Below are 25,800 nucleotides of genomic sequence, written 5' to 3'. Positions count from 1 at the left end.
AGAAAAGACACTCTGGTTGAACAAGCTGACAGCTCCCTGTCTCCTACATTTCCTACTGGGCACTAATTCAGGACCCAATGACCTTTTGGAAGCTATCTCCGATTCCCAAGGGTTGCAACTTTTTCACTCCATTTGTTTGCATCCTCGAAAAGGAGGGCTGCAGATTTCTAACTGAAAGTATTTAAGGAGCTGCAGTCCGAGCTGCAGACATTGCACCACATCAGGGAGGGGAAAAGTTACTTGGACACTCCAGGAGGAGGTCACACCCCTCAGATTAAGTAATTCAGATCTGGTCTGTGATCAGGGACAGGAGGGTGCAACTGCAGGTGAGGCAAGTATGGGGAGTCAGGGGGTAGCGTTCGAGGAGCCTCAGCCCCTGCAATTGTCCAACAGTTACGAGGTTCTTGTAAGCTGTGTCGACGAGAGCAGGGACTGCGGGGAGGATGACCACGGCACTTTGGCACAGGGAGCCATTCAAGTGGGGGGATGAAATAGGAACGTAGTAGTGGTAGGGGGCAGTATAATTAAGGGGATAGATACTGTTCTCTGCAGCTGTGAGAATGAGTCCCGAGGGCTGTGTTGCCTACCGGTGGCAGAGCTAAGGACATCTCCTTAGGGCTGGAAAGGAACTTGGAGTGGGAGGAGACGGATCCAGTTGTTGCTGTCCACGTTGGTACCAATGACATTGATAGGACTAGAAAGGAGGCTCTACTGAAAGAATCCGAACAGTTAGGAGCTAAATTGAAAAGCAGGACCTCCAAGGTACTAATCCCGGAATTACAACCTGAGCCACGGACAAACTGGCATAGGGTAAATAAAGTCAAGGTGTTAAATGCATGGCTCAAAGATTGGAGTGAGAGGAATGGGCTTCACTTCATGGGACACTGGCACCAGTACTGGAGTAGAAGGGAGCTATTCTGGTGGGACGGGCTTCACTTGAGCCATGCTGGGACCAGTGTCCTGGCGAGTTGAATAACCAGGATTGTAGAGAGGGCTTTAAACTAAATGGGGAAGGGGGTGGTTCTGGAGAGGGGTTACATAGGCTTACAAAGCAAAGGGATCTGGCAGCATTGCAGGGCAGCTATTTACATAATGATACCCAGAGTGTGACAGGAAGGGACAGAGTGTACAAACATAAAAATACAGCAGCAAATAGGGTCAAAGGGGAAAAAATGGTAAAAAGGCAAAATTAATGGATCTTTACTTAAATGCACGTAGTAGTCAGAACAAAATAAATGAATGAATGGCACAAATAGAGGTTAATGGGTATGATCTTATAGCCATTACAGAGACATGGTTACAAGGAGATAAAATCTGGGAACTAAATATTCAGGGGTACGTGACTTTTCGAAAGGACAGGCAGTAAGGAAAGGGCGGCGGGGTAGCTTTGTTAGTACGAGATGGAATAAGTACGATAACAAGAAATAATCTTGGATCAGAAGATGTGGAATTCATATGGGTGAAGGTAAGAAATAACAAGGGGAAGAAGACACCGGTGGGAGCAGTCTGTAGGCCCCCTGACAGTAGCTATTCTGTAGGGCAGAGAATAAATCAGATGATGCAGGCATGTAAAAATGGCAGCATATTAATCATGGATGACTTAAATCTTTATGTAGGTTGGGAAAATCAAATTGGCAGAGGTAGCCATGAGCAAGAATTCATAGACTGTATTCAGGATACTTTCCTAGAACAATATGTTGTGGATTCAACCAGGGTTTAGGTAATGTGTAATGAGGCAGGTTTAATAAATGATCTCAGAGTAAAAGATCCCCTAGGAAACAGTGACCATAACATGGTAGAATTTAGCATTCAGTTTGAGAGTGAGAAACTTGGGTCGGAAACAACTGTGCTAAACTTAAATAAGGGTAATTATAAAGGAATGGGGGCAGAGTTGGCTGGAATGGATTGGGAAAGGAGTTTAGTAGAAAAGACGGTTGATGAACAATGGCAGACATTTAAGTAAATAGTTCATGACTCATAGCAAAGATACATCCCAGTGAGGAAGAAGGATTCTAGGAAGGGGATAAACCAACCATGGTTAACCAAGGAAGTTAAGGATGGCGTCAAAGTGAAAGAAGAAACATACAATGTGGCAAAGGTTAGTGGTAAGTCAGAGGTTTGGGAAAGTTTTAAAAACCAACAGAAGATGACCAAAAAAAAATAAAGAGGGAGAAAATAAACTTTGAGGGTAAACTAGCAAGTAATATAAAAACGTACTGTAAGAGCTTCTTTAAATACATAAAAAGGAAGAGAGAGGCCAAAGTCAATATAGGTCCTTTAGAGAATGAGGCTGGGGAAATAAAAATGGGGAACCAGGCAATGGCAAAGGAGTTGAATAAATACTTTGCATCAGTTTTCACGGTAGAATACACTAATTGCATTCCAAAAATACAAAATAATAAAGGACGAAAGGTGGGGGGGCGGAGGAAATAAATACAATATCTATCACTAGGGAAAAAGTACTAGGGAAATTAATGGGGCTAAAGGCCGATAAGTCACCTGGACCTGATGGGTTGCATCTTAGGATATTAAAGGAAATAGCTCAGAGATAGTGGATGCACTGGTCATAATCTTCGAAGAATCCTTAGATTCTGGAATTGGAAAACTGCCAATGTAACACCATTGTTCAAAAAGGGAGGGAGACAAAAAAAGAGGTAACTATAGACCAGTTAGCTTAACATCTGTCATTGGGAAAATACTGGAGTCTATTATAAAGGATGTAATAGCAGAACATTTAGAAATGCATAATGTAATCAAGCAGAGTCAGCATGGCTGCATGAAGGGGAAATCATGCCTGACAAATTTATTAGAATTCGTTGAGGAGTTAACAAGCATAATAAAGGGGAGCCAGTACTTGTAATGTATTTGGATTTCCAAAAGGCATTCGATAAGGTACTGCACATAAGGCTACTTAATAAGAGCCCATGGTGTTGGGGGTAGTATGTTAGCATGGATAGAGGGTTGGCTAGCTAATAGAAGACAGAGTTGGGATAAAGGGTGGTGGGCATTTTCAGGATGGGAACCTGTAACTAGCGGAGTGCCACAGGGATCAGTGCTGGGGCCACAATTATTTACAATATATATTAATGACTTGGGTGACGGAAATGAATGTACAATCGCCAAGTTTGCGGATGACAAAAATACGTGGGAAGGTAATTGGCGAGGATAACACAAAGAGTCTACAGAGGGATATAGACAGGTTAAGTGAGTGAGCAAAAACTTGGCTGATGGAATATAATGTGGGGAAAATGTGAGGTTATGCACTTTGACAGGAAGAATAGAGGAGCTGAATGTTATTTAAATGGAGAAAGGCTGACAAAAGCTGCAGCACAGAGGGATTTGGGGGGTCCTCGTGCATGAATCCCAAAAAAGCTAGCATGCAAGTTCAGCAGGTTATTGGAAAATAGAATGTTTGTCTTTATTTCAAAGGGAATGGAGTATAAAAATTGGGAAGTCTTGCTGAAGTTATACAAGGCACTAGTTAGACCACACCTAGAATACTGTGAACAGTTTTGGTCCCCTTATCTAAGGAAAGATATACTGGCATTGGAGGCAATCCAGAGAAGGTTCACTAGGTTGATCCTGGGTATGGAGGATTTTTCTTATGAGGAGAGGTTGAGTAGGTTGGGCCTGTGCTCATTGGAGTTTAGAAGACTGAAAGGCAACCTTATTGAAACATAAAAGATTCTTAGGGAGGCTTGGCAAGGTAGATGTTGAGAGTGTGTTTCCCCTGTGGGAGAGTCTAGGACCAGAGGGCATAATCTGAGTGAGGGGGCGCCCATTTAAAACAGAGATGAGGAGGAATTTCTTCTCTCAGAGGGTAGTGAACCTGTGGAATACCACAGAGGGCTGTAGAGGCTGGGTCGTTAAGTATATTCTAGACTGAGATAGACAGATTTTTAATCAGTAAGGGAATCAAAGGTTATGGGGAAAAGGCAGGAAAGTGGAGTTGAGGATTAGCAGATTAGCCATGATCTCATTGAATGGAGGAGCAGAGTCGATGGGCCGAATGGCCGCCTTCTGCTCCTACATCTTATGGTTTTGTATTGTTTCGCTTTTGCATATTTTGCGGTATCATGTTATACAAGATGAACAGGGTTTTCTTTTGTAAATATCAATACTGTCTCTTGCAGATTGTGGTTTAATTAAACAAGTAAATATTGTTCATTAAAAAGCAGCGATACTAAAATTAAAGACAACTGGTGAGATGATTTCACCATTAAATTTGCTTGTTCCAGTGCACCGATAGGATAGAGAAATGAGGTGAATTGGGAATGTTAAGCACTTAAGTTGATGGCTGACTTACTTTCGATGCCAAGTTTTCTACCAATGCAATCATGGAAGATTTGAACAAGGTGGCAGCAGTTAATGGACGTTTAGTCACTTCTGTGATGCTGAGCTTTCCCTCCGGCCACATATTCTTCAGCACAGAATTTGAGCTGGTGAAGTAAAAACAAAATTATGTATCAATCAATACTTTTGAACGTTGTAGATGAAGCAATGTCAATCTACAACAGCAGTGCATGTCTCACAGGGTTTGATAGTCAAGAGAAGCAAAAAAAAAAATTAAAGCTGGCTTATATGGTTGGGTTAATTAAAAAATCCAATTTACAGTTCATTGCAGTAACACATAATAAAAGTGGTTCATCACATTCATAATCAATCAGCTTTACGTGTAATACATTTGTAGGCCCACTAATAATGGTTCAACCACACGCTACATAATCTAAACATTGGAAGTTAGGCCAAACTCCATTAAAGTTAAACCTCTGTGATAGAGTAATTTTCTTTATTTTTATTGTTATTATATGTAATTCTTTATTGAATGAGAAATGCACCCAAATTGAATCTCCACATGGACAATAAAGTAAAATTGAATTGAATACATACTACTAAAAGATTCCTCTAGAAATACTACAGCAGATCTACAATCACCTTACAGCCAATTTTCCTTCAAAATCTCTGTCTGCTGGCGAACACATATTTCAGTGCCTATTGTTTAATACACATCTTTTTGGCTGAATGAAACATCAGATGCTAGTGTACATGACACCGAAAACAGGTTAATGAATTTCTTTTGGAAAATAACTCAGTTTAGATTCATAACAAGTGTTCTAGAATGAATTCACTCGCTCAATGGTGAGATTACAGAAAACATTGTAAAAGCAAAAATGAGTCAAAGAAAAGCAGTGCTTATGGCTCATCCACAGATCCACTTTCATTCCTTTAACCAAGCCCGGTCATGGCAAAACTGTGGGATAAGGTGTGCCAAAACAATTGGAATTTTTACCTAATTTCCCTCCAGAGAAATTGCAGATTACAATGGATATGTACTGAAGTCTCTACTGTTAAATCTACTTGTTATGTTGTTTTTTTAGGACATTGACTTGTTTTAAAATAAATGCTTCCCTCTTTCCAGAGAATGGTAGCATCTTTTTCCTCCACCTCGTGTCAATTCATATTAATACTGTTCTTCATTTTCATACAGTCTACACTAGAACTGTTTTGCTGTTTTCACAGTTTACGCCGGAAATCTTTCCTCCCTCTTCCAGTTCACACTGTAACTCTTCTCACCCTCACAGTTCATATCAGAATTCTACTCCTTTATCCCAATAGCCACCAGCATTGTTCTCTTCCCGCACAGCCCTATTCCCACAAAGTCACCATTCACTGATTCATCATGGCCACTCCTGGCTCCAAGGTGATGCCTCTGCTGGATCAGCGAATTGGACAATACAGCATAATGCAGACAGAATTCTCCATCTCATGAAATGATTGCACAAGCAGAAATGCTTACCAGTAGTATGCAGCACAGTTCAAGTCCCCTGAAATAGCAACAGGAGATAGGAGCAGCTATGAAGGACAAGTCAAGAAGCAACGCTAAATTGTTTGCACAGTGGATTCTACGATTAAAGCACCATTGGCTTTCAATTCATATCATCATGAATTGCACATGTGGCTAAGTCAGTGTGCAGCAAAAATTGATTTTAAAAAAAGTTAAAGTTGTTTCATGCAGAAGCTAAATATTAACATGCAGGTGATTCATAAGTAAAAATTCCCCTACACTCTCCGAAGACAACAGCTCTGCATTAATATAGCACCTTTAATGCATAAAAAACATCTTGAGGCCCTTCACAGAAGTGTAATCAAGAATCAATGGATGCCAAGCCTTAGGAGGAGATATTAGAAGGGCGACAAAAATCTGGTCAGAGTTAAGTTTTAAGGAGGTCCTTAAAAGGAGAGGGAGAGGTACTTAAGCAAGGATGCCAGAGCATGATGTCCAGGTAGTTGAAGGTGTGAACGGAATGATGAGGCAAAGCAAAGGCAGGGCACAAAAAAGACCAGAGACAAAAGGGTTCAGAGGTGGGTAGGGTTGTAACATTGGAGGAGGCTGCAGGGGTATGGAGGGACAAAGCCATGGTGGTGGTTAAACAAGAAAATGAGAATTTTAAATTGGACACATTGTGAGATAATGGGTCAATGTAAACCAGCACAGACAGGAGTGATGGTTAACCAGTCCATGCTGTGCAAAAGGATAAAGGTATTAGAGTGTTGAATGAGTTGAAGTTGATGAAAGACAGAGGGCCAGAATAGCAGCAGATGATATACGAATAGTGGTGAGTAATGCTGCAGAGCGGGAAGGAGCTTTGTGATGGAGAGGAAAGGGAACTAAAAGCCAGCTTGAATCAAATAGGACACAGAAATTGCAAGCAGTTTTGTTCAACTTGTGACAGTGGCCAACGAGAGGGATGGAATTAGTGTTAAGGGCACTGAGTCTGTGGTTGGACAATGACTTCTATCTTTTCTGTGTTTAACTGGAAGAAGTTGTAGCTCATTTAGGACAAGCAGTCTCATAACATGGAGACAGCGGAAGGGAAAGAGAGTTGGCGAAGATGAGGAACTGATTGTCTTCTTTTAGAAGATGGCCATATGACTGCAGAGGTTGTTGCCAAAGGGCTGGATATAGTCGAAGGAGGCCAAGTCCCTCGGCTGTCTCCAAAGCTAATGGTAAGAGAAGCCAATGCTGGAGTTACTCTCAGATCGATCAGAGTAAGAGTGGAATCAAACAAAGACAATCTCACTGAGCTAGAGAATTGTGAAGAGGCATTAGATGAGGATGGCATTGACTTCTTGCTTTCATATCTTTCCCAAGTGGCCATTCTTGAAAAATGAACCTAGAAATGAAATGCTGACAATCCAATTATCTTGTGGAACATGATAGCCAAGCCGGTCCTATGCTTACTTGATGTCTACACAATATGGCTCTACTAGCAGAAGCTACTGAATAGCAATGAACAAGAATCTGGCGATCTGCCATCTTATATAAGGAAACTTCCTAATTTACATGGTTAGGCTACATGCAACCATAATGGATGATTCACCTTAGGGAATACTGCCGATGCCACTTGTTTTAAAATATGGTGCCACATGGGTAGAAATTTGCCAATTTGACAAAAAAGATCGTCAAGGCATGTTACCTATTACACATGGTCATTAGTTACCATAGTCATAGAGTCATTGTGGCACAGGAGGAGGCCATTTAGCCCACCAAGCCAATGTCGGCTCTCTATGCAGCCAGTCCTATTCCTCCCATAACCCTGAAAGTTTATTTCCTCTAAGTACCTATCCAATTTCTTTTTTAAATCATTGATCATCTACACTTTCACTACTCTCATAGGTAGTAAAATCCAGGTTATTACCACTTGCTGTGTAAAAAAAAAGTTCTTCCTTGCATTCCTCCTGTATTTCTTTCCCAAAACTTAAAATCTGCATCCCTCAGTCCTTGTACCATCAGCTAATGGGAACAGCCTTTCTTTGTTTACCTCATCTTAATCTGTCATAATCTTGTTCACCTCTAGCAAATCTCCCCTTAATCTCCTTTGCTCAAAGGAGAACAACCCCAGTTTTTCCAACCTAACCCCATCCCTGGAACCATTTCGGCAAATCTCCTCTACACTCTTTCAAGGACCTTCCCATCCTTCCTGGAGTGTGGTGACTAGGACTTAAGTTGTTACCTAACCAGAGCTTTATAAAGGTTCACACAACTTCTCTGCTTTGGTATATAATACTTCCATTTATGAAGCACAAGATACCATATGCATCGCTAACTACTTTCTCAATATGCGCTGCCACCTTCAAAGGTCCATGCACATGAATCCCCAGGTCCCTCTATCCCTGCACACTTCTTAGAACCATGTCATCAAGTACATATTGCCTGTCCCTATCCCTTCAGTCAAAATTCACACCTTCCACTTTCTGTTTTAAATTTCATTTGCCACTTTCTACTTATTCTGCTATCTTATCTATGTCCTGCTGCAGTTGATTGATATCATGCCACACTTTCAAGTTTGGCATCATCAGCAAAGAATTCACCATCCTCTGGTAAGGCAAGCAATAGCACTTGTTGAGTCTGGAACCTTTGACCACTCAGCGATCCTGCCAATAAATTCTACTTGCTTAGAATTTAGGAGACATAGTTGGAAATAAACATATAAAATCCTCAGCATAACATGAGTAGATTATCTTCATGGTAATCTGAGTATTGCTGAGAAAAGAGACATGCTATCGAAGTTTTTCATCTTGCACTCAACAGCACAGCTACACAAGGTTCTCCATAGCAACAACTCTACCAATCAGAGTCCACTTGCCAACCAACAAGCACTCTCCTCTCAGGCAGTAAAATTGTTGCTCCCTTTACTGTTAGTTTATCTCGCGATTCTGTCCTGATGAGTGCAAAACAAAAAGCTTCGACAGCATTTTTCTTCTCGCAGCAATACGCAAGTTCTGTACTGCCAAACGAGTATTTCATGGTAATTATGACTGTCTTACTTTGCTTTCTGTTGATCTGTTTGTGATGGGTACACGGACCAGCTACAGGTGCAAGAATGTGACCAGTTTCTAGCTTCAGCTTTGACCTGCGGACCAGGTACAACTTTTCTTATTTTTCCACATTGGCTATGGGGAAATGCTCTTGCTTCAGCCACCCTGAATTCACCACTTGAGAACCAGGTGCACAAGCCTGAATCCTATAATATTGAGACAGTACCCAAGAGTGCCAGCAAGCTGTGCCACAACATGGCTTGTCAGCTCCAGAATACTGCATAATGATAAAGTTAGATTTTCTGCTAAATTTGAATATCCACATTAAAAGTGGCTGCTGGGAGGTAGATCCCTTATTGCGGCAATGCCGTAAAATAGCAGGAGGCAAATCTAATTTCAACATAATATATATGCAGCAATTTGAAGAAAAATTGGGACAATCATGGACTGGAGTCTCATTTCCCTACCGACCAGTAAAACGCCAGGATAAGAGTAGTGAAGGTGAAAGTAAGAGAAATCAACCTCAGAAAGATTTCCCCAGGTAGACACATTTACTGTTTCAGTAGAAAAAAAATCTTTGTTAATAGTACAAAAATAAATTATTCTCAATTGACGGTAACTCTGGATCAATCAATTCCTGCGGGTGATATAAAGTAATCCTGCTCCAGAGACACAAGATGAAATTACCTATAGGTGCAAAGGAACAGTTTAATGAAAAAAAGCACAACAGATTAATAGGTAGATATCCTTTGAGTGAACCTCACTATATTTTTACTCCAGGTGGAACTATCCATTCATCTGTGAACATTTATATTTCTGTGGATAAATTGGAATTTATTTGGGTTTAGAACATCCCTCAGTTGCTCAGAATATTCTCTACTGCATGTTACCAATGAGGCAGTTTGAGGCCTTCAGTCATAGGTAAAGAATTAAAGCACACTGATTTATGCAAAGCTCTGGGCTCAATGCATGCTGCAATGCAATCTTTAGCTACAGCAATTCAAGTGTGAAATGCATATTAAAAACGGTCAAGCAAGCGATAATAAATCAGCTTCGCACCAATTCTCATGATTAGACAACTTTATGAAGAAAGCCCGTTTTAAAGATCAATGAAATTATTTCCACTGTCCTACCTGTTATACATTAGCCGTTTGAAGTCCTGGAACAGAGTGTCCTTGTTTTTGTCAATGAAGCCAATGACGGAATAACTTCATAGAAACAAAAAAAGAGCTTTTTTAACAAACATGCAAAAATGTTGGGCAGGAAAAGACCATTTAGTTCATCAACCCTGCTTCTCAGTCGTGATGCCTGAGGTATCATGATTTTAGCCCCTACCCATCAGCAACAGCAACTTGAATTTATATGTGCCTTTAACATAGCAAAACATCTCAAGGTGCTTCACAGGAGCATCCTCAGACACAAACTGACATACAACCAAGGCATTTGGACTGCTAGTCGAAAGTTTAGTCAAAGACATAGGGCTGAGTTCTCCGGTCAGTGAGCAGGGGTGGGGCCCGCTCACTGACGTGTGAAATGATGTGCGGTGACGTAGGGCGTGCGTCCTGACGTCACCGCGTGTCATTTAGATTTCCAGTTCGGCGGGCGCACAGCCAAGGCAGTTGTGCGCCCGCCGAACTGTCAAAGGTCTATTAAGGACTGTTAAAAACTAATTAAAGCAATTAACTGAGCTGCCTGTCCAACCTTAAGGTTGGGGGGCAGGCGAAGAGCCCAGGCGGCCTTCCCATTTTTCATGAAACCTCTTCCACGGCCGGGATGGGGTTTCATGAAGGGCTTTAAAATTCAATAAAAATTTTTAAAATAATTCTTTTGACATGTCCCAGTGTCACATGAGGGGACATGTTTTAAAACATTTTAAATGCTTTATTTCAGGGTTTAAATGTCACATGCGTGAAAGAGCACAGGCCCGGACTCAAGGAATCCCCCCCCGCCTGCACAGGGAGCGCTCAGGGCTTCCGGGTGAGCGTCACGATGGACGGGCCTTAATTGGCCTGTCCATGTAAAATGGCAGTGCAGCCTTGATCGGGGGGGCGCCGATCGGGTTCGCGCCCACCCCCAGACAACCCCCCAACGGGAGGAAAATTTTTCCCATAAATTTGAAGAAGCACCTTAAAGGAGGAGAGGCAGGTAGGGAGGCAGAGTGGTTTAGGAAGGAAGTTCCAGAGCCTAGGTTCTGGCTGCACGCTGACTAGTGTCAGCCATGGCTCAGCTCATAAGGTGATAAGAACTCTCCCCTCTGAGTGAGAAAGCTCTGGTTTCAAGTCCCACTCAAGAGCCTTGATCACAAAAATCTCAAATGCAGTATCAAGGCAATGCTGCGCTATTGGAGGGTGCCATCCTTTGCTAAGCCAATGCCCCAACTGCAATCTCAGCTGGGTGTAAGAAAGCCCATGGCAGTATTTTGAAGAGCAGCATGGGATATATACCCCTGGTGTCATGACCAATATTTATTCTTCAATTATATCAGAACAACAGGTTATCTGATCATCATCACATTGCTGTTTGTGGCATCTTGCTGCGTGAAAATTGGCTGTGGAGTTTGCTGCAATACAACAGTGACTATGCTTCAAAAGTACCTCACTGGCCGTAAAGTGCTTTGGGACATCCTGAGGTTGTAAAAAGTGCTATAGAAATGCAAATTATTTTACTGCCGCCTATGATGGTGCGAAGGAAGTGTGGTTGGATGGGGTGGGATGGACAAGATGGCAGAGTTAGAGGAACATGGGGTTCCCAGAGTGTTGAAGGAGATTGGAGATGGTTAAGGGTGAGAGCATGGAGGAATCTGAACATAAAGATGAGAATTTTAAACTAGAGGACCACACAGGCCCATGGGCAGAGGGTGGCTTATGGCAAAGGCACCAGCCATGGAATCCCCTGCAAGAGGCAAAAAATACAGACAGAAACCCAAGGCCAATGAGGTGGCAGAAAAAAAATCTGTCAAATCCTCACCACTCCCCAAGCTAAAATTTACATAGTCCCAGACTGTGGCTTATAGTAGTGGGTTGAAACACATAGCGCACAGAAGCATGATGGCATATTTTCCACTTGCCTGGATCAATGCAGCTGCAATAACAGTCAAGAAGCCCAGCCCAAAGCAATCCACTTCATCTCCATGCACCAGCTTAAACATCCACTCCCTGCACCAATGGTATACTATGGCTGCAATTTGTACCCTCTAGTATGCCCTTCAGCCAATTGCCAAACCTTCTTTGGAAGCACCATCATCCAGAAACACATGGGCAACAGGTGGCTGAGAAAATTACCAACTCCAATTCCTCTCTAAATCACATGCCATTTTGCTTTGGACATACATCCCCATTCCTTCGCCACCGCTGGGTCAAAGTCTAGGAATTCCATACCCAACAGCACTGTGGGAGTACGTTCGCTACATGGTCTGCAGTGGTTAAGAAGGCAGCTCACCACCGCTTTCTCAAGAGCAATTAGACATGGGGAATAAACGCTGGCCTCACCAGTGCTACCTTCATCCTGAAGATTTTTTAAAAAGCCCCCCACAATTATGTCGGCGAGGTTCTAACAATATTACATAGCAAATGATGGCCTAGATATCTTCACCAGCAGAAAAAATGGCGGAAGTCAGATATCTTTAGCTGAGGGGCTGGTTAAAAAGCTGAGCTGTTTAAGAGCTGAAGAGCATCTCTCTATCTTATTGGCTAAAGTATCAGTGCATTGCAGTGCTTTTGCCGCCTATGAAACTACCGAGAAAGAGTTAAGGTCTTGACTGGAAGGGGATAATTTAATGAAGAAAATATTTGCAGGAGACAATATGTAATTTCGGACAGATAATTGGTGCTCAAAAACTTACTCAGCTGAAAACTATGAACATCATGCTTGCTATGGCCTAGTCTGTTGGTATTCTTGGAATGTTGATGCCAAGGACACCTGGGACTGACATTTTATCTGAGCTATGAGAGGAAGCGAAAAGGGGAACAATGGTTGGGTGATCGTAGGAAGGATAGTTTCAACACCAGCACTGACAAACTTACACAACGTGGCCAGCATAGTGCTTAATCCGAAAATCTCGATCAAAATCCAGGGTCTTATCAGTTGCACAAAGCTGAAAAAAAAAATCAAGATAAAATTACACATAATGTAGATCATTTGGCTTTCTTCACAATAGCTTGCTAGCCACTGCACAGAAGGTAGTGCTGGAATACCCAACAATTACACAATGGCTACTTATACTAGCAAATTTCACCATTTATTTTAAGTGCTGGTAGCTAGTACCTAGGCTGTGTCAGAGCATGTGGTCACCTGACTTTTTACAAAATAACCCTCATTTCGCAATTCATTCATTTCAGTAAGAGAAAATATTGCAAATGAGTAGATTTTCTCAGGTCATTTGTTATTAATTGCTCAGGCAGTAGCTTCTGATCAACAGACCAAAAAGATGCTTTGTTGCTAAGTTGAAAGTGATATATTTCCATGATCTATTGTGAACTGGATAGGAGATTGCTAAGGTTCTAGTATCTCCCCAGATAAGACTGGATGTGCATCTGGGGTCATGTAAACATGGCCAAGCTCCATTTATACAAATAGTTATTTTGGTATTGTTGTACAAGCTTACTAATTCCATTTCTGGATGGGATCCCATAAAATTTTGTTTGATCACAACTTCAAATGGGTCAATGTTGTATGGTTATTGTTACTTGTATTTCTGGAAGGAACTTTGTCAAATTCCATCTGATTGGTCAACTTCAAAATATCAGTATTTAAAACAAATCAGCAAAAATACTAGAGGATCTCCCATATGGTTTTTAGTGGCGGAAATTTCTCAAAAGAGAGAGAGAGCACTCTCAAAAGAGACTGCTAATAACAGGTATTAAAATCCTAGCTGTTGAAAACCCAAAAATGCTTTTACAATACCTTTGAAGAAGATATTCTAAAGGGAAACGAACCCCTTTTATGGGCTTTGTTCAACTGTAGTATATTTTATTGCCAGTGTTTACCAAGTTCCTCTGTATTTCAAATATTCCATTATTTTATAAATAAATGTTTAGCTCTTCTATTAAAATGAATTCAAATTTATAGCTAGCCACATGCGTAGTGCAACAAACAAGGAAATTGCTTGTGTTTCCATTTCAGTGACATTTCAAGTACTGCATTTAGCCCACCCTGTTAAAGTGAGTTGGAGTCACAAAAGTACTACTACAGTTTCATCAACAACAGGGAAGATCAACACCATTTGCCATCCACAGGAAAATCGGAAGTATAACTTTTGCAAACACAGTTGCCATACTCCTACAGAGAACGCACAACAGGAACTTGCCTCAATGTACAAGACCCATTTCCCTGGGGCGAGGGGGTTGGAATGATTCTCAAGCATATTGAGTTACACTGATGTTTTCAATCCAGCATGAGCATTCCCATTCAAAATGATTCGGTGCAGGGAATATACTGCCCACTTTCAATATTGAGACATCATCACGATCAATGATTAGAATGTTATCGTGGTGCTGCCCTGGAGGTAATTTGGTTTCCCACTGTTTAAAAGTCCTCCAACAGATATGTAATGGAAATTACTCAATGCAGAAATAAATATTTCTATTTGGATCAATTTGCATTTATATACAGGATTAGATGCAGATAATATCCTGATTATGATGATGTAGGTTGTTGCTCGACATCAATGACATGTTTGGAGGACAAGACAAGAAAGCAAGATAAAAAGGATTGGTTTAATATTAGTTGCATTCACTATCTAATATCTGGCCCTAGCAATAATTAAACACAAATGCAGGAGTTTCTGCTAGGTTATGCTGTTTCAGTGCATAACTTGCCCTGAAATTGGCCAAAACAGCACAAATGATCAAACACACACAAGCACTAGTTACGCTCAATACAAATCAAGTTTTTTGCAAGCTTTTGTGCTAGTTCAAAAAAAAATGTGCTAGAAGCTGACCCCGCCCAAAAACAGGCCATGCTGCCCAGATTGATTCAATCACCCTTGCAAGTTTCTGTTAATTGTGCCCATCTGTGAGTCTTCAAAGAAGCTCTTAAAATTAAGTTTCTTTTTAGGTGAATGAACATTAATGGACAGCTTGAAACGCTTGGAAACTTTTGTTTCCACTTGACTCAGAAACTCACTATTGGACACCAATGAAACTAGTAAATTGCTCGGTATAGTTTTTTAAAGTCATTTTGAGTTATTTAAAATTAGGTTATTCACAGGTTGTGGACCAGGTATTCTGATTTTGAAAATGCTTATTTTTGTGATAAATCCATTTTCACTGGTATTAATAAAGCTGTCACCCAGGAATATTTTTAATGCAATTTTAAAAAAATTACTTGGGTCTTATTGCCCTATTGTGTTGGTTCATTGGAGGTTTTATGTTCAGTGATATGCAAATAAATTTAATTGGAAGCATGAGATAAAAACCTTTTCAAAAGTAGCATAATTGAGTGAAATTTGCACTTGTATCATGATTGAGCCCAAAGCTGAAACTCCTTTGCTAATATGAATTTTAAGCTTCTCAAACAGCACATGGCTTCCAATGTTGGAGCTCAAAGATTAAAATGTAGACTCTCTGCAAAGGTACTTAAGCCACAGACTGAATGGCTCAATCGAGTTTCCAATCCACTTGAAATGCTCAGCTGAATACTGACTATTTAGCTATTGAGTCTATCTCAGGATTATAGATCTAAATTCAATACCCTCTGAATTAGAGCAGATCATAAGCAGGATTGTGTAAAATCTGAAGAATTAGGCTGATACCATGCACTATATTGAGAGCTATGCTAGTAAATCTTTTATTGGCTTACTCAGTGTTTGAACAAATTAGAATAGTGAACTGAAAAGTTGGAAATTTCCAATTCTATAGCATGTTTTGTTCTCATCTTAAACACAAAACACACAGGAGAGGCCTTTAGCAGCACAAGTTAGTTGTGAACTTGACCAGTATAACACATTTGCATTATTTCAGAAATTGTGCTCAATAATGATCAATCAAAATTACAGTGCAGAAGAGGCCCTTCGGCCCATTGAGTCTGCACCGTCACGTGAGAAACACCTGACCTACCTACCTAATCCCATTTACCAGCACTTGGCCCATGGTTTTGAATGTTATGACGTGCCAAGTGCTCATCCAGGTAATTTTTAAAGGATGTGAGGCAACCTGCCTCCACCACCCTCCCAGGCAGTGCATTCCAGACCGTCACCACCCTCTGGGTAAAAATGTTTTTCCTCACATCCCCTCCTAAACCTCCTGCCCCTCACCTAGAACTTATGCCCCCTTGTGACTGACCCTTCAACTAAGGGGAACAGCTGCTCCCTATCCACCCTGTCCATGCCCCTCATAATCTTGTACACCTCGATCAGGTCGCCCCTCAGTCTTCTCTGCTCTAACAAAAACAACCCAAGTCGATCCAACCTCTCTTCTTGGCTTAAATGTTTCATCCCACGCAACATCCTGGTGAATCTCCTCTGCACCCCCTCCAGTGCAATCACATCCTTCCTATAATGTGGCGACCAGAACTGCACACAGTACTCCAGCTGTGGCCTCACTAAGGTTCTATACAACTCCAACATGACCTCCAAGTGATATAACTCGAAGTTAAGAAGCATACAAGATGCACAAGTTTTTTTCCACAGATATAGTGGTTAAACTCCAGTTGGCGTTCACTTTACTTTGGCATATATATATATATAAAACAGCTAGTGGCTACAATCTGATGTTACTAAGCTACACAGATAAGAAAATGATTCTAGTTGTTTTATTCCTTTTGATTCCACTGCTATTTTGCATCAAGGTGTAATAACTTTCTTTGATATTACTGCCTTTGCTACAGTTTAATAATTCATATTTCTTAATGTTTGTTACAATTGTGTCTAGGAGTCTTTGTAGATTTTCCTCTGTAGGTGTCATAATTACTCTGTCATCCGCATAGCTCGGATTATTTATAGACTGTCCACCACTAAAATTTATAGTAATTCCAATAGATGTTTTTTAATAATTTCACTTTAAAGTTTGAAAAGTTCTGGAGACAAAATGTGTCGTACTTCTCTTTTTACAGCTATATATTCACTGTATTCATTGACAACATGAAACTTGGTGGGAATGTGAGTGATGAGGAGGATGTTACGAGGCTTCAAGATGATTTAGACAAATTGAGTGAGTGGGCAAGTACATGGCAGATGCAGTATAACGTGGAAAAGTGTGAAGTTATCCACTTTGGTAGGAAAAACAGAATGGCAGAGTATTATTTAAATGGTGGTAGATTGGGAAATGTTGATGTACAAAGGGACCTAGGTGCCCTTGTATACCAATCACTGAAAGCAAACTGGTGCAGCAAGCAGTTAAGAAGGCAAATGGTATATTGGCCTTCATTGCAAGAGGATTTGAGTACAGGAGTATTTATGTCTTATTGCAGCTGCACAGGGCCTCGGTGAGACCACACCTGGAGTACTGTGTGCAGTTTTGGTCTCCTTACTTAAGAAAGGATATACTTGCCATAGAGGGAGTGCAGTGAAGGTTCACCAGACTGATTCCTGGGATGGCAGGATTGTCATGTGAGAAGAGATTGGTTCAATTTAGGCCTGTATTCACTGGAGTTTAGAAGAATGAGAGGGGATCTCATTGAAAGATATAAAATCTGACAGGGCTGGACAGACTGGATGCAGGGATGAATATCCCTCTGGCTGGGGGGGTTAGGGTCACTGTCTCAGGATATGGGGTAGGCTACTTAAGACCAAGATGAGGAGAAACTTCTTCACGCAATTGAGGATGGTGAACCTGTGGAATTCTCTACCACAGAAGGCTGTGGAGGTCAAGTCACTGAATATATTTAAGAAGGAAAAACATAAATTTCTGGACTCTAAGGGCATCAAGGGGTATAGGCAGAGCATGAGTATGACGTTGAGATAGAGGATTATTCATGATCATATTGAATGGCGGAGCAGGCTCGAAGGACCGAATGACCTACTCCTGCTCCTATGTTTTATTCTGACTACTGCTGTTTGGTCCAGGTGTAAGTTCTGAAGCAGTCATAAATCTTTCCCCTCTTGGTTATGTAGCATTTCAAACGTTTCAAAAATCAAAAGGAACCAAAACAAGTAGAATAGTTTTTTTATCTGGGGAGCCTAGTAACATCTGATGGGAAAAGTGATCACGACATCAGGAAGCGCTTAACACTTGCAAAACAAAGCTTCACAAAAACGTTAGATCTCTTTAAAATTAGAAAGCAGAATGAGTTTACTTAAATGCTACATCTGGTCAACATTTCTATGTGGATGTGAAAGTCGGGATATAAGCAAGTCAATGGAAGAATAATTAAATGCAAAAGAGATGTGGTTTCTGAGACATATGATGACGATTAGTTGGACATTTGATGGGAAAGTTTTGAGGAAAGAAGGCATACAAGAAGAGCTTTTGCAGATGATCACTAGGAGACAACTACAATTCCTTGGGCACGCACTTAGCAGAGAGAAACTGGAACATCTGGTAGTGACTAGTAAAACTGAGGGCAGCAGAGCAACAGGGAGGCAAAGGAGGAAATACACGGACAGTTTAAGAAACAGAACAGGTACAAGATTTGAGAACACCACCAAGATGTTGGCTGCTATCGAGGAACGTAAAAGTTGGAGACCCATGATCATCAACGTTGTAATACATGGCACCTGAAGAAGTGGTGACAATCTGGGATGCACTGCCCGAGAGTGTAGTGGATGCAGATTCAATTGTGGCTTTCAAAAAGGATAAGCACCTGAAGTCGAAAAAAATTACGGGGCTACAGGGAAAGGGTGGGGGAGCCAGCATGGACTCAATGGGCTGAAGAGCCTCTCTCTGTTCTTGTAACTATTTTATGATTCTTCTATGATACTCCACCCTCTTCTCCTTTGTATCGCTTCAGGAAATTGATCTTCAGATGCCGGAAACACTACTCTACACAAATTCTAATTCATTCAGATCTCTCCATTGAAGCCTTAAAGTTGTTGTCGGTAAGGATGTATCATCAAGAAGGGCATCCAACTGTAAAACACCCACAAATCCAAAAAAAATGATGGTTGATAATGAAGGGTGATGAACTAGCCTACCCCATATCCTGAGACAGTGACCCTAACCCCCCCAGCCAGAGGGATATTCATCCCTGCATCCAGTCTGTCCCCGAAGTAACAGGGGGAAAGCTGAAAGGGAAAGGAAGGAAGGTTGTTGATAATCATTGGTCACCCAATTAGAGATGGGGATTAAATTGGACCTTGCCAGCAACACCCACACTCCAATAATGAATGATAGCAAAAGTAATAAAATATCCAAAGTAAATGAAAAAAAAACATTTCTTTTAATGCTCCTATGATTTTTCTCCAGGTTTTCTCACAACAGGGCCCAGGAAATTAATCTTTAGTCTGCAGGATTGGCCATATTGCCAGCTTTTCTGTACTGCACCCCAGTACAGCATGTCAACAAAGTAATTGGCTAGAGAAGGTGGACGAATCAAAGCTGAACACGGTCCTATCCTCACCCAATGCCCACATGCATATTTTTCAGCAATGGTCAGGAATGGGAACCCTAATGATGTATTGCAGTTTCTCTGACTGTCACTCTGTTTAAGGTCAGCTGAGATCAAAGACCATGGACCATAACCTGTTATCCTCCTTCACGTAGCGCATTTCCTTACTTCGAGGGAAGAGAGGTCATAAAAGTTCCTTTACACGTTTGTTTCCTTGGAGGGGGTGGAGCGCAAATTTACCAGAATAGTACTAGGATTCATGGGATTAAATTATGAGGACAGACCTACATAAACTTGGGTTATATTCCTGAATATAGGAAAATGAAGCGCAATTGGATCAAGTTGTTTAAAATGTCGAAAAGGTTCTACAGAATTGCTACATGTTTGAATCCTCCCAAACAGCCCCTGCCACAGTACTAAAATGGCTCTCAAAGTCACAAATGGCATCTTACATACCTGCGACACAGGTAAACTATCCATCCTCATCCTTCTCAACCTGCCTGCAGCCTTGGACAAGGCTGACCACACCATCTTCCTCCAAAACCTGACAGCTGGGTAGGGCTGTACTTGCCTGGTCGCATCCTTATCTACTTAATTGTATACAGAGTATCACTTGTCATGGCTGCTCTTCCCACTCCTTTACAATTACCTCTGGTGTCTTTCTAGGATCTATCCTTGGCCTCCTCCTATTTCCCATCTAAATGCTGCCCTCCAGCAACATTCCGAAAGCTCAACGTTAGTTTTCAGATGTATGCTAACACCACCCAGCTCTATCTCATCACCGCCTCTCAACTCCTCCACTGCTGCTAAATTATCAGGCTGCTTAGGCAGAATTTTATGGCCCCATCGTGGTAGGGGGCGGGGCCATAAAATGCAGCGAGCCATTCAAAACTCCATTGACTTCAGCGGGACTGTAAAATCCTGCCAGCCCCTTATCTGGCACTCAGTACTGGATGATCAAAAACTTTCTTCAATTAAATATTGGGAAGCCTGAGGACATTGCCTTTGGTCCAAACTCCATTCCCCAGCCACTGGCTCCATCCCACTCCCTGGCAACTGTCAGAAACTATGCCAGATTGTTCACAACCTTGGTGTCATATTGACCCCAAGATAAGCTTCCAAACACGTATCCATGGCATTACTAAGGCCACCTATTACCAGCTCTACAATATCGCCAGACTTAACCCCTGCCTCAGCTCATCTGCTGCTGAAGCTCTCATTTGTCCTTTGTTACCTACAGACTTGATTATTCCAATGCACTCATTGCTTGTCTCCTGCGTTCTACCCTGTGTAAACTTAAGGTCATCCAAAACTGGTCCCCATGTCCTTACTCAAACGAAGACCCATTCACTTATCACTGTACACTGGCTCACGGTGATAGGTGAATGGATTAAATTTTATAATTCTCGTCCTCGGTTTTCAAATCCCTCTTTGGCTCCCCACCTCCCCCCCCCCCCCCCCCTCCCCCCCACCATCTCAGTAATCTCCTCCAGCCGTACAATCCTCCAAGATATCTGCACCCATCCAATTCTAGCCTCTTGAGCATTCCCAATTTTAGTTACTCCACTTCCGAAGAAGTCATTGGACTTGAAACATTAATTTTGTTTTCCTCTCCACATATGCTGCCAGGCCTGCTGAGTTTTTCCAGCACATAGTTTTTATTTAAGATTTCCAGCATGCACAGTATTTTGCTTTTAATTTAATTACCCCCATCACTGGTGGCCGTGTATTCAGATGGCTAGGCCCTAAGCTTTGGAATTCCCTCCCTAAACATCTCCAATTCCCTACTTTACTTTCTTCTTTTACGACGTTCCTTAAAACCTAATTCTTTGTCCAAACTTTGGCCATCTGCCATAACATCACCTTATGTGCCTCAGTGTCTTGTTTTGCTTTATAATGCTTCGTTATGGCACAGCCGATGGTAAATGCTGAGTTGTTCAATTCCCAAAGAGAAACTTGAAACAACTGCCACAACTTGTTTTACAATTTGTATAAATTTCGGGATGCATGCCTTGAATTCAGTAGTAATAAGGCCACTAAGTCTTATAGGTTTTTACAAAACTAAATTAAACATTTATTAATAAGAAAAATGATTTTAAGCACATATATAGATCTACAAATTACTGCTATGATAACTTCTAAAACTCCTAATTAATCTAACTCCCAGTTACACTTTCGTTAAGGCAACAGTGAGACACACAGATTTTAAGAGACCCAGGCAAAGTGAGATACAATACCTTGAACCAGTCGAATTCAAAGTGAGTTTTCTTAGCTTCAGCTGCTTGCAGACAGCAGCTTGAGGCATAGATGCTGAAGGCTTTTCACACTTGTAAGATCTTAAAAAGACTTTCTTTACATACAACCTTCGCTCCTTTATACATATTTTCCCCTTTGAATGCAAATTCCCATTGTTTCACTATGTCTTTGGACTTCATCTTTCTGATACTAAAAACCTCTCCTAGCACTAAATTTAACCAGGAATCTTTGGGGAAAATAAACACTTTTAATAATCTTTACCTGGCTAGGTGACACATTTCACTCCCTCTTTTGAAAACAATCTAGTCTAGTTTATTTAAAAATGCAAACGTTCTTTTACAGCTTACATTCTAAACTTCCCCCATGATTACCATGTTTACACCAAAGCCTTCAGACCAGCTGCCTTTAATCCAATTAAGTCTCTCTCACACACACACACACACACATAGACAGAGATGCCACTATTTTACAATAAATTCCAATAACGTTATGAGGGTTATTATATCTTCCTGACAGCTGCTGTGAAGTGCCTTGGGAAGTTTTATATTGCCATAGTGCCTTTAATGAAATAAGTTGTAGTTGTTCTCAAATCAAGAGGACTTGATCTTAAAATTAGAGCTAGACCAGTTAGAAGCAAAATTAGAAAGCACTTTTTCGGATAAAGCGTGGTAAAATCTGGCACACTCTTACACAAAAGGCTGTGGCTGCTGGGACAAATTGGAGCTTTCAAACTGAGATTGATTAGTTTTTGATTTTTTTCAAGGGATATGGTGCTAAGTGGGGTAACCAGAGTTGAAGTACTGATCAACCATTATTAAACTGATTGGCAGAGCAGGCTCCTGGGCTGAATGGCCTAATCTTGTTCCTTTGGTATTAGAAGTCATTAATATAGGAGGCAGAACAAAGATGCAAAGATAATTACTACAATATTGAAAAAACTGCAGGTATTGGAAGGCACTTTTTTCCCAATGCAACAGATGCTTCAGTCACTCTGTCTGCTTATCACCCTTGGATTCCCCTTGTCCCAGAATCTATCACAAGTATGCCCCGGATTAGGTTTAAATTCAAGGTGATTGCGCTGCAGAGATATTAGATGGTTTATTAATGGAAAGCTGAATATTAAAAATCCTTATAAGAATAAAACTCCCTTGCATAGAGTAGTTTGAGCAAGGTCAACTTTGTAGCACCAATAATTTAAAATGTAAATTTACAAACAACTTACCAAGCTTAGATAAATTTAGCCAAAGCCAATTACAGATGAAAATGCATCTATCTATGTGGCTCCTTGTGTGAAGATCATGTCTCAGTGCTTTGTGAAAAGCAGATATTGAGTAGGAGAGAAAAATCAGAAAAACACAGCAGGGAAGGCACAATTAAATAAGAGTTTTATGAAGATTTTGAAAGCAGAGCCAAAAATGGAAGAATACTACTTTCAAGAAAAGCTTTTATGTTTGTCCCCTCTACCTGAAATTAAATATTGATGTCCACATCACATCAGAATTACAAGATTCACCGCAGTTGAATAATCGATTTCTTACAAACTTTATAATGTGGTCTAACATGTGACACAGACAGTATAACTAGCAATCCAGCTTATACAAGAACACTCTTAATTCACAGATTTTTGTTTGGAATAATTAATGCGGTTCTTTTATAAACCCACTCTTCCACTTTTGTCTGAAGGTAAGGCTGGTTGTTGGGATGCAGTTCCATGGGTTCACAGTTACCTTGCCCAAGTGGTTGCTTATCGATACAGTAATTCTTAAGATTATTTGCCCGCAGGAGGGCATCATGACCAAGCCCGGTTTCATGTCGCTGTACTTCCACACGTGTGCCAACTCCAGTAGAGATCACTGAATTGGCATTAGGAATCGTTACTGATTTTCCTCTCGCACACATGCCGCAGCCCAGGAGCACTGTTACAACCTGTAACTGATAGTTATGATGCCACAACTGATGCCCCTCCTTTTATCAGCTAACTGCGCCCAACAGCGATTGGATCTGTACAACTCAATACTGGTGCCAAACAAATGCCTTTATTCCAAAATTCATTAGAAGAGCTAATCTATTATTTTAATATTCCACTAACAGCAAATAAAATGAACACTGTAGGCAAAAAAAATGTTAAAAATATATCTAAAGTTATTCAAAATAGTATTGGTTTTATGGGTCATGGTTTCCACGAAGATTTTATTCACAAGTCATTTTTCTCTTGCTTTAATAATGTGAACCTGTTCATATATCGCCTCCCCTTTTGGGTCTCCCATTATTCCTGACCAAAGCCATGATCAGCACACTCCCACCCAAAGGTTCTGGCAGCACCAATTCTTAATCAGCTTCAAGGTGATTCACCGCAGTGGCCCAAGGTGAAATCTCCATTCTGCTACTGCTCATTGTTTAATGCTCATGACGGAGCAAGTACATGGACTGACTCAAGATGTGGAAGGCAGAAGGCAGAAGCCTTTGCCCTATAGCAAGTACAGACTCCAAGGTACCGTGCTACCGATTAAGTTTTCTTCAAAGGTTCAACACGATATTCAACATCGCTTGATCGTACAATATATAAAATGCTGGAGGTACGTATTTATCCGTCACCTATTGGCCACCAGGATAACAAGGACATGACCGGCTGCTGCTATCCTTCTCAAGGTGAGTGTGATGTCACCACTTTCCTATCACTGCAAAATTTAACAGGTGAACCCATTTATCATTTGTAAGCATTGGTGTAGAAATGTTCCTCCACCGCTGGTTGAAGCCGCATTTGTCAGGGAGCGAGAACTGGATAATGGTGGGACAGGTTAAAGCAGCAACAGCAGAAGCCCAGGGGAGGCAGCTGCCCTTTTCCTTGTACAGAGAAAGATGGACAAAGCCTTATTCAAGAAAAATTTTTAACATTACAAACACCACCCACCCCATCCTGCTGCAGAGGTTACATAAATGAAACTCTGAACACTTACACATATGTTCAAATCCCCATAGGCCTATAAGAAAATAAAAGACTTGCCCCACTTCTCCCCAACCCCCAACTCACTGTGCAACAGCAATCTGCCTCTTTCACCTTAAAAAAAAAATCTAGGCCAGCAATAAGTAGGCCAAATAATCCCTGTGTGGATATCGCAGGAATAAACTGCAGATCACTGTGAAAGCCTTTGCCAAGTTAGATTTCTGCCAATCTCAGTAGAAAGAATGGAATAAAAGGTCAACCTGTCATTATCAGATTGCTGGGTTTTAATTAACAGCACTTTTTTCCCCATTTTGTTTTAAATGCTACTCTGTTGCACTGTGCCAAGTGGGTAAGATGCGGATTTGTTTTCATGATTTCTGATATTTTGAACTCCTTATTCATCTCGTGCCCTCAGGGAGGAGTGAAATGGGAACCAGTCATTTCCTCAGAGGGGAGGTGTTAGAACAGGTAACGTAAGTCATGTCTGATAACATGCTAATACAACAACCACACAAGCAATGAATGTAACTGGACAGACCACCCAGTATCAATCTAAGCACCTGGATCAATAATGGCACACCCAGCTCTGTAAATAAGAACAAAAGAAATAGGAGCAGGAGTAGGCCATTCGGCCCCTCAAGTCCACCCCACTATTCAATAAGACCATGGCTGATCTGCCCCAGGCCTCAACTCCACTTTCGTGCCAGCTCCTCATAGCCCTCAACTCCCCAGTATTTTGAAAAATCTATCTACTTCCTCTTTAAACGCTTTCAGTGATCTCGCCTCCACAACTCTCTCGGAGGTAGAGAATTCCAGACATTCACTACCCTCAGAGTAGAAATTCCTTTGCATCTTAGTTTTAAATGAGTGTCCCCTTATTCTGTAACTATGTCCCCTAGTTCGAGATTCACTAGTGGAAACACCTTCTGAATATCTACCCTGTCAAGCCCCCACAGAATCTTGTATATTTCAATAAGATCACCCCTCATTCTTCTAAGCTCTAATGAATAAAGGCCTAACCTGTTTAGCTGTTCTTGATAAGTCAACTCCTTCATCCCAGGAATCAACCTGGAGACCCCACAAAGCCCTCCTTACTAACCATCTGGGAACTTGTGCCAGAATTGGGAGAGCTGTCCCACAGACTAGTCAAGCAACAGCCTGACATAGTCATACTCACAGGATCATACCTTACAGACAATGTCCCAGACACCACCCATCACCTTCCCTGGGTGTTCCCTGTCCCAACAGAGATGGTGGCATCGTGGTATAGAGTTGTGAGTGAGTTGCCCTGGGAGTCC

The 25,800-nt window shown here is 41.3% G+C and overlaps 1 protein-coding gene across 1 annotated transcript in view; it reads right to left on the bottom strand.

The window, feature by feature from the left end:
* Positions 1-25,800, bottom strand: part of myo1d (myosin 1D) — a 595,519-nt gene that overhangs the window by 391,451 nt on the left and 178,268 nt on the right. Inside the window, exons 12-14 of the mRNA XM_078529816.1 lie at positions 12,843-12,913; positions 9,954-10,028; positions 4,307-4,439 (exon numbers count right to left, since the gene is read on the bottom strand). Coding sequence (XP_078385942.1) covers positions 4,307-4,439; positions 9,954-10,028; positions 12,843-12,913 — 279 coding nt within the window. The remainder of the gene's footprint in view (positions 1-4,306; positions 4,440-9,953; positions 10,029-12,842; positions 12,914-25,800) is intronic.

This window comes from Cetorhinus maximus, chromosome 25 (genome assembly GCF_964194155.1).
Source record: "Cetorhinus maximus chromosome 25, sCetMax3.hap1.1, whole genome shotgun sequence".
NCBI classification, from domain to species: Eukaryota; Metazoa; Chordata; class Chondrichthyes; order Lamniformes; family Cetorhinidae; genus Cetorhinus; species Cetorhinus maximus.
The sequence above is the reverse complement of the archived record's forward strand: the minus strand, read 5'-3'. Positions and strand labels throughout refer to the sequence as shown.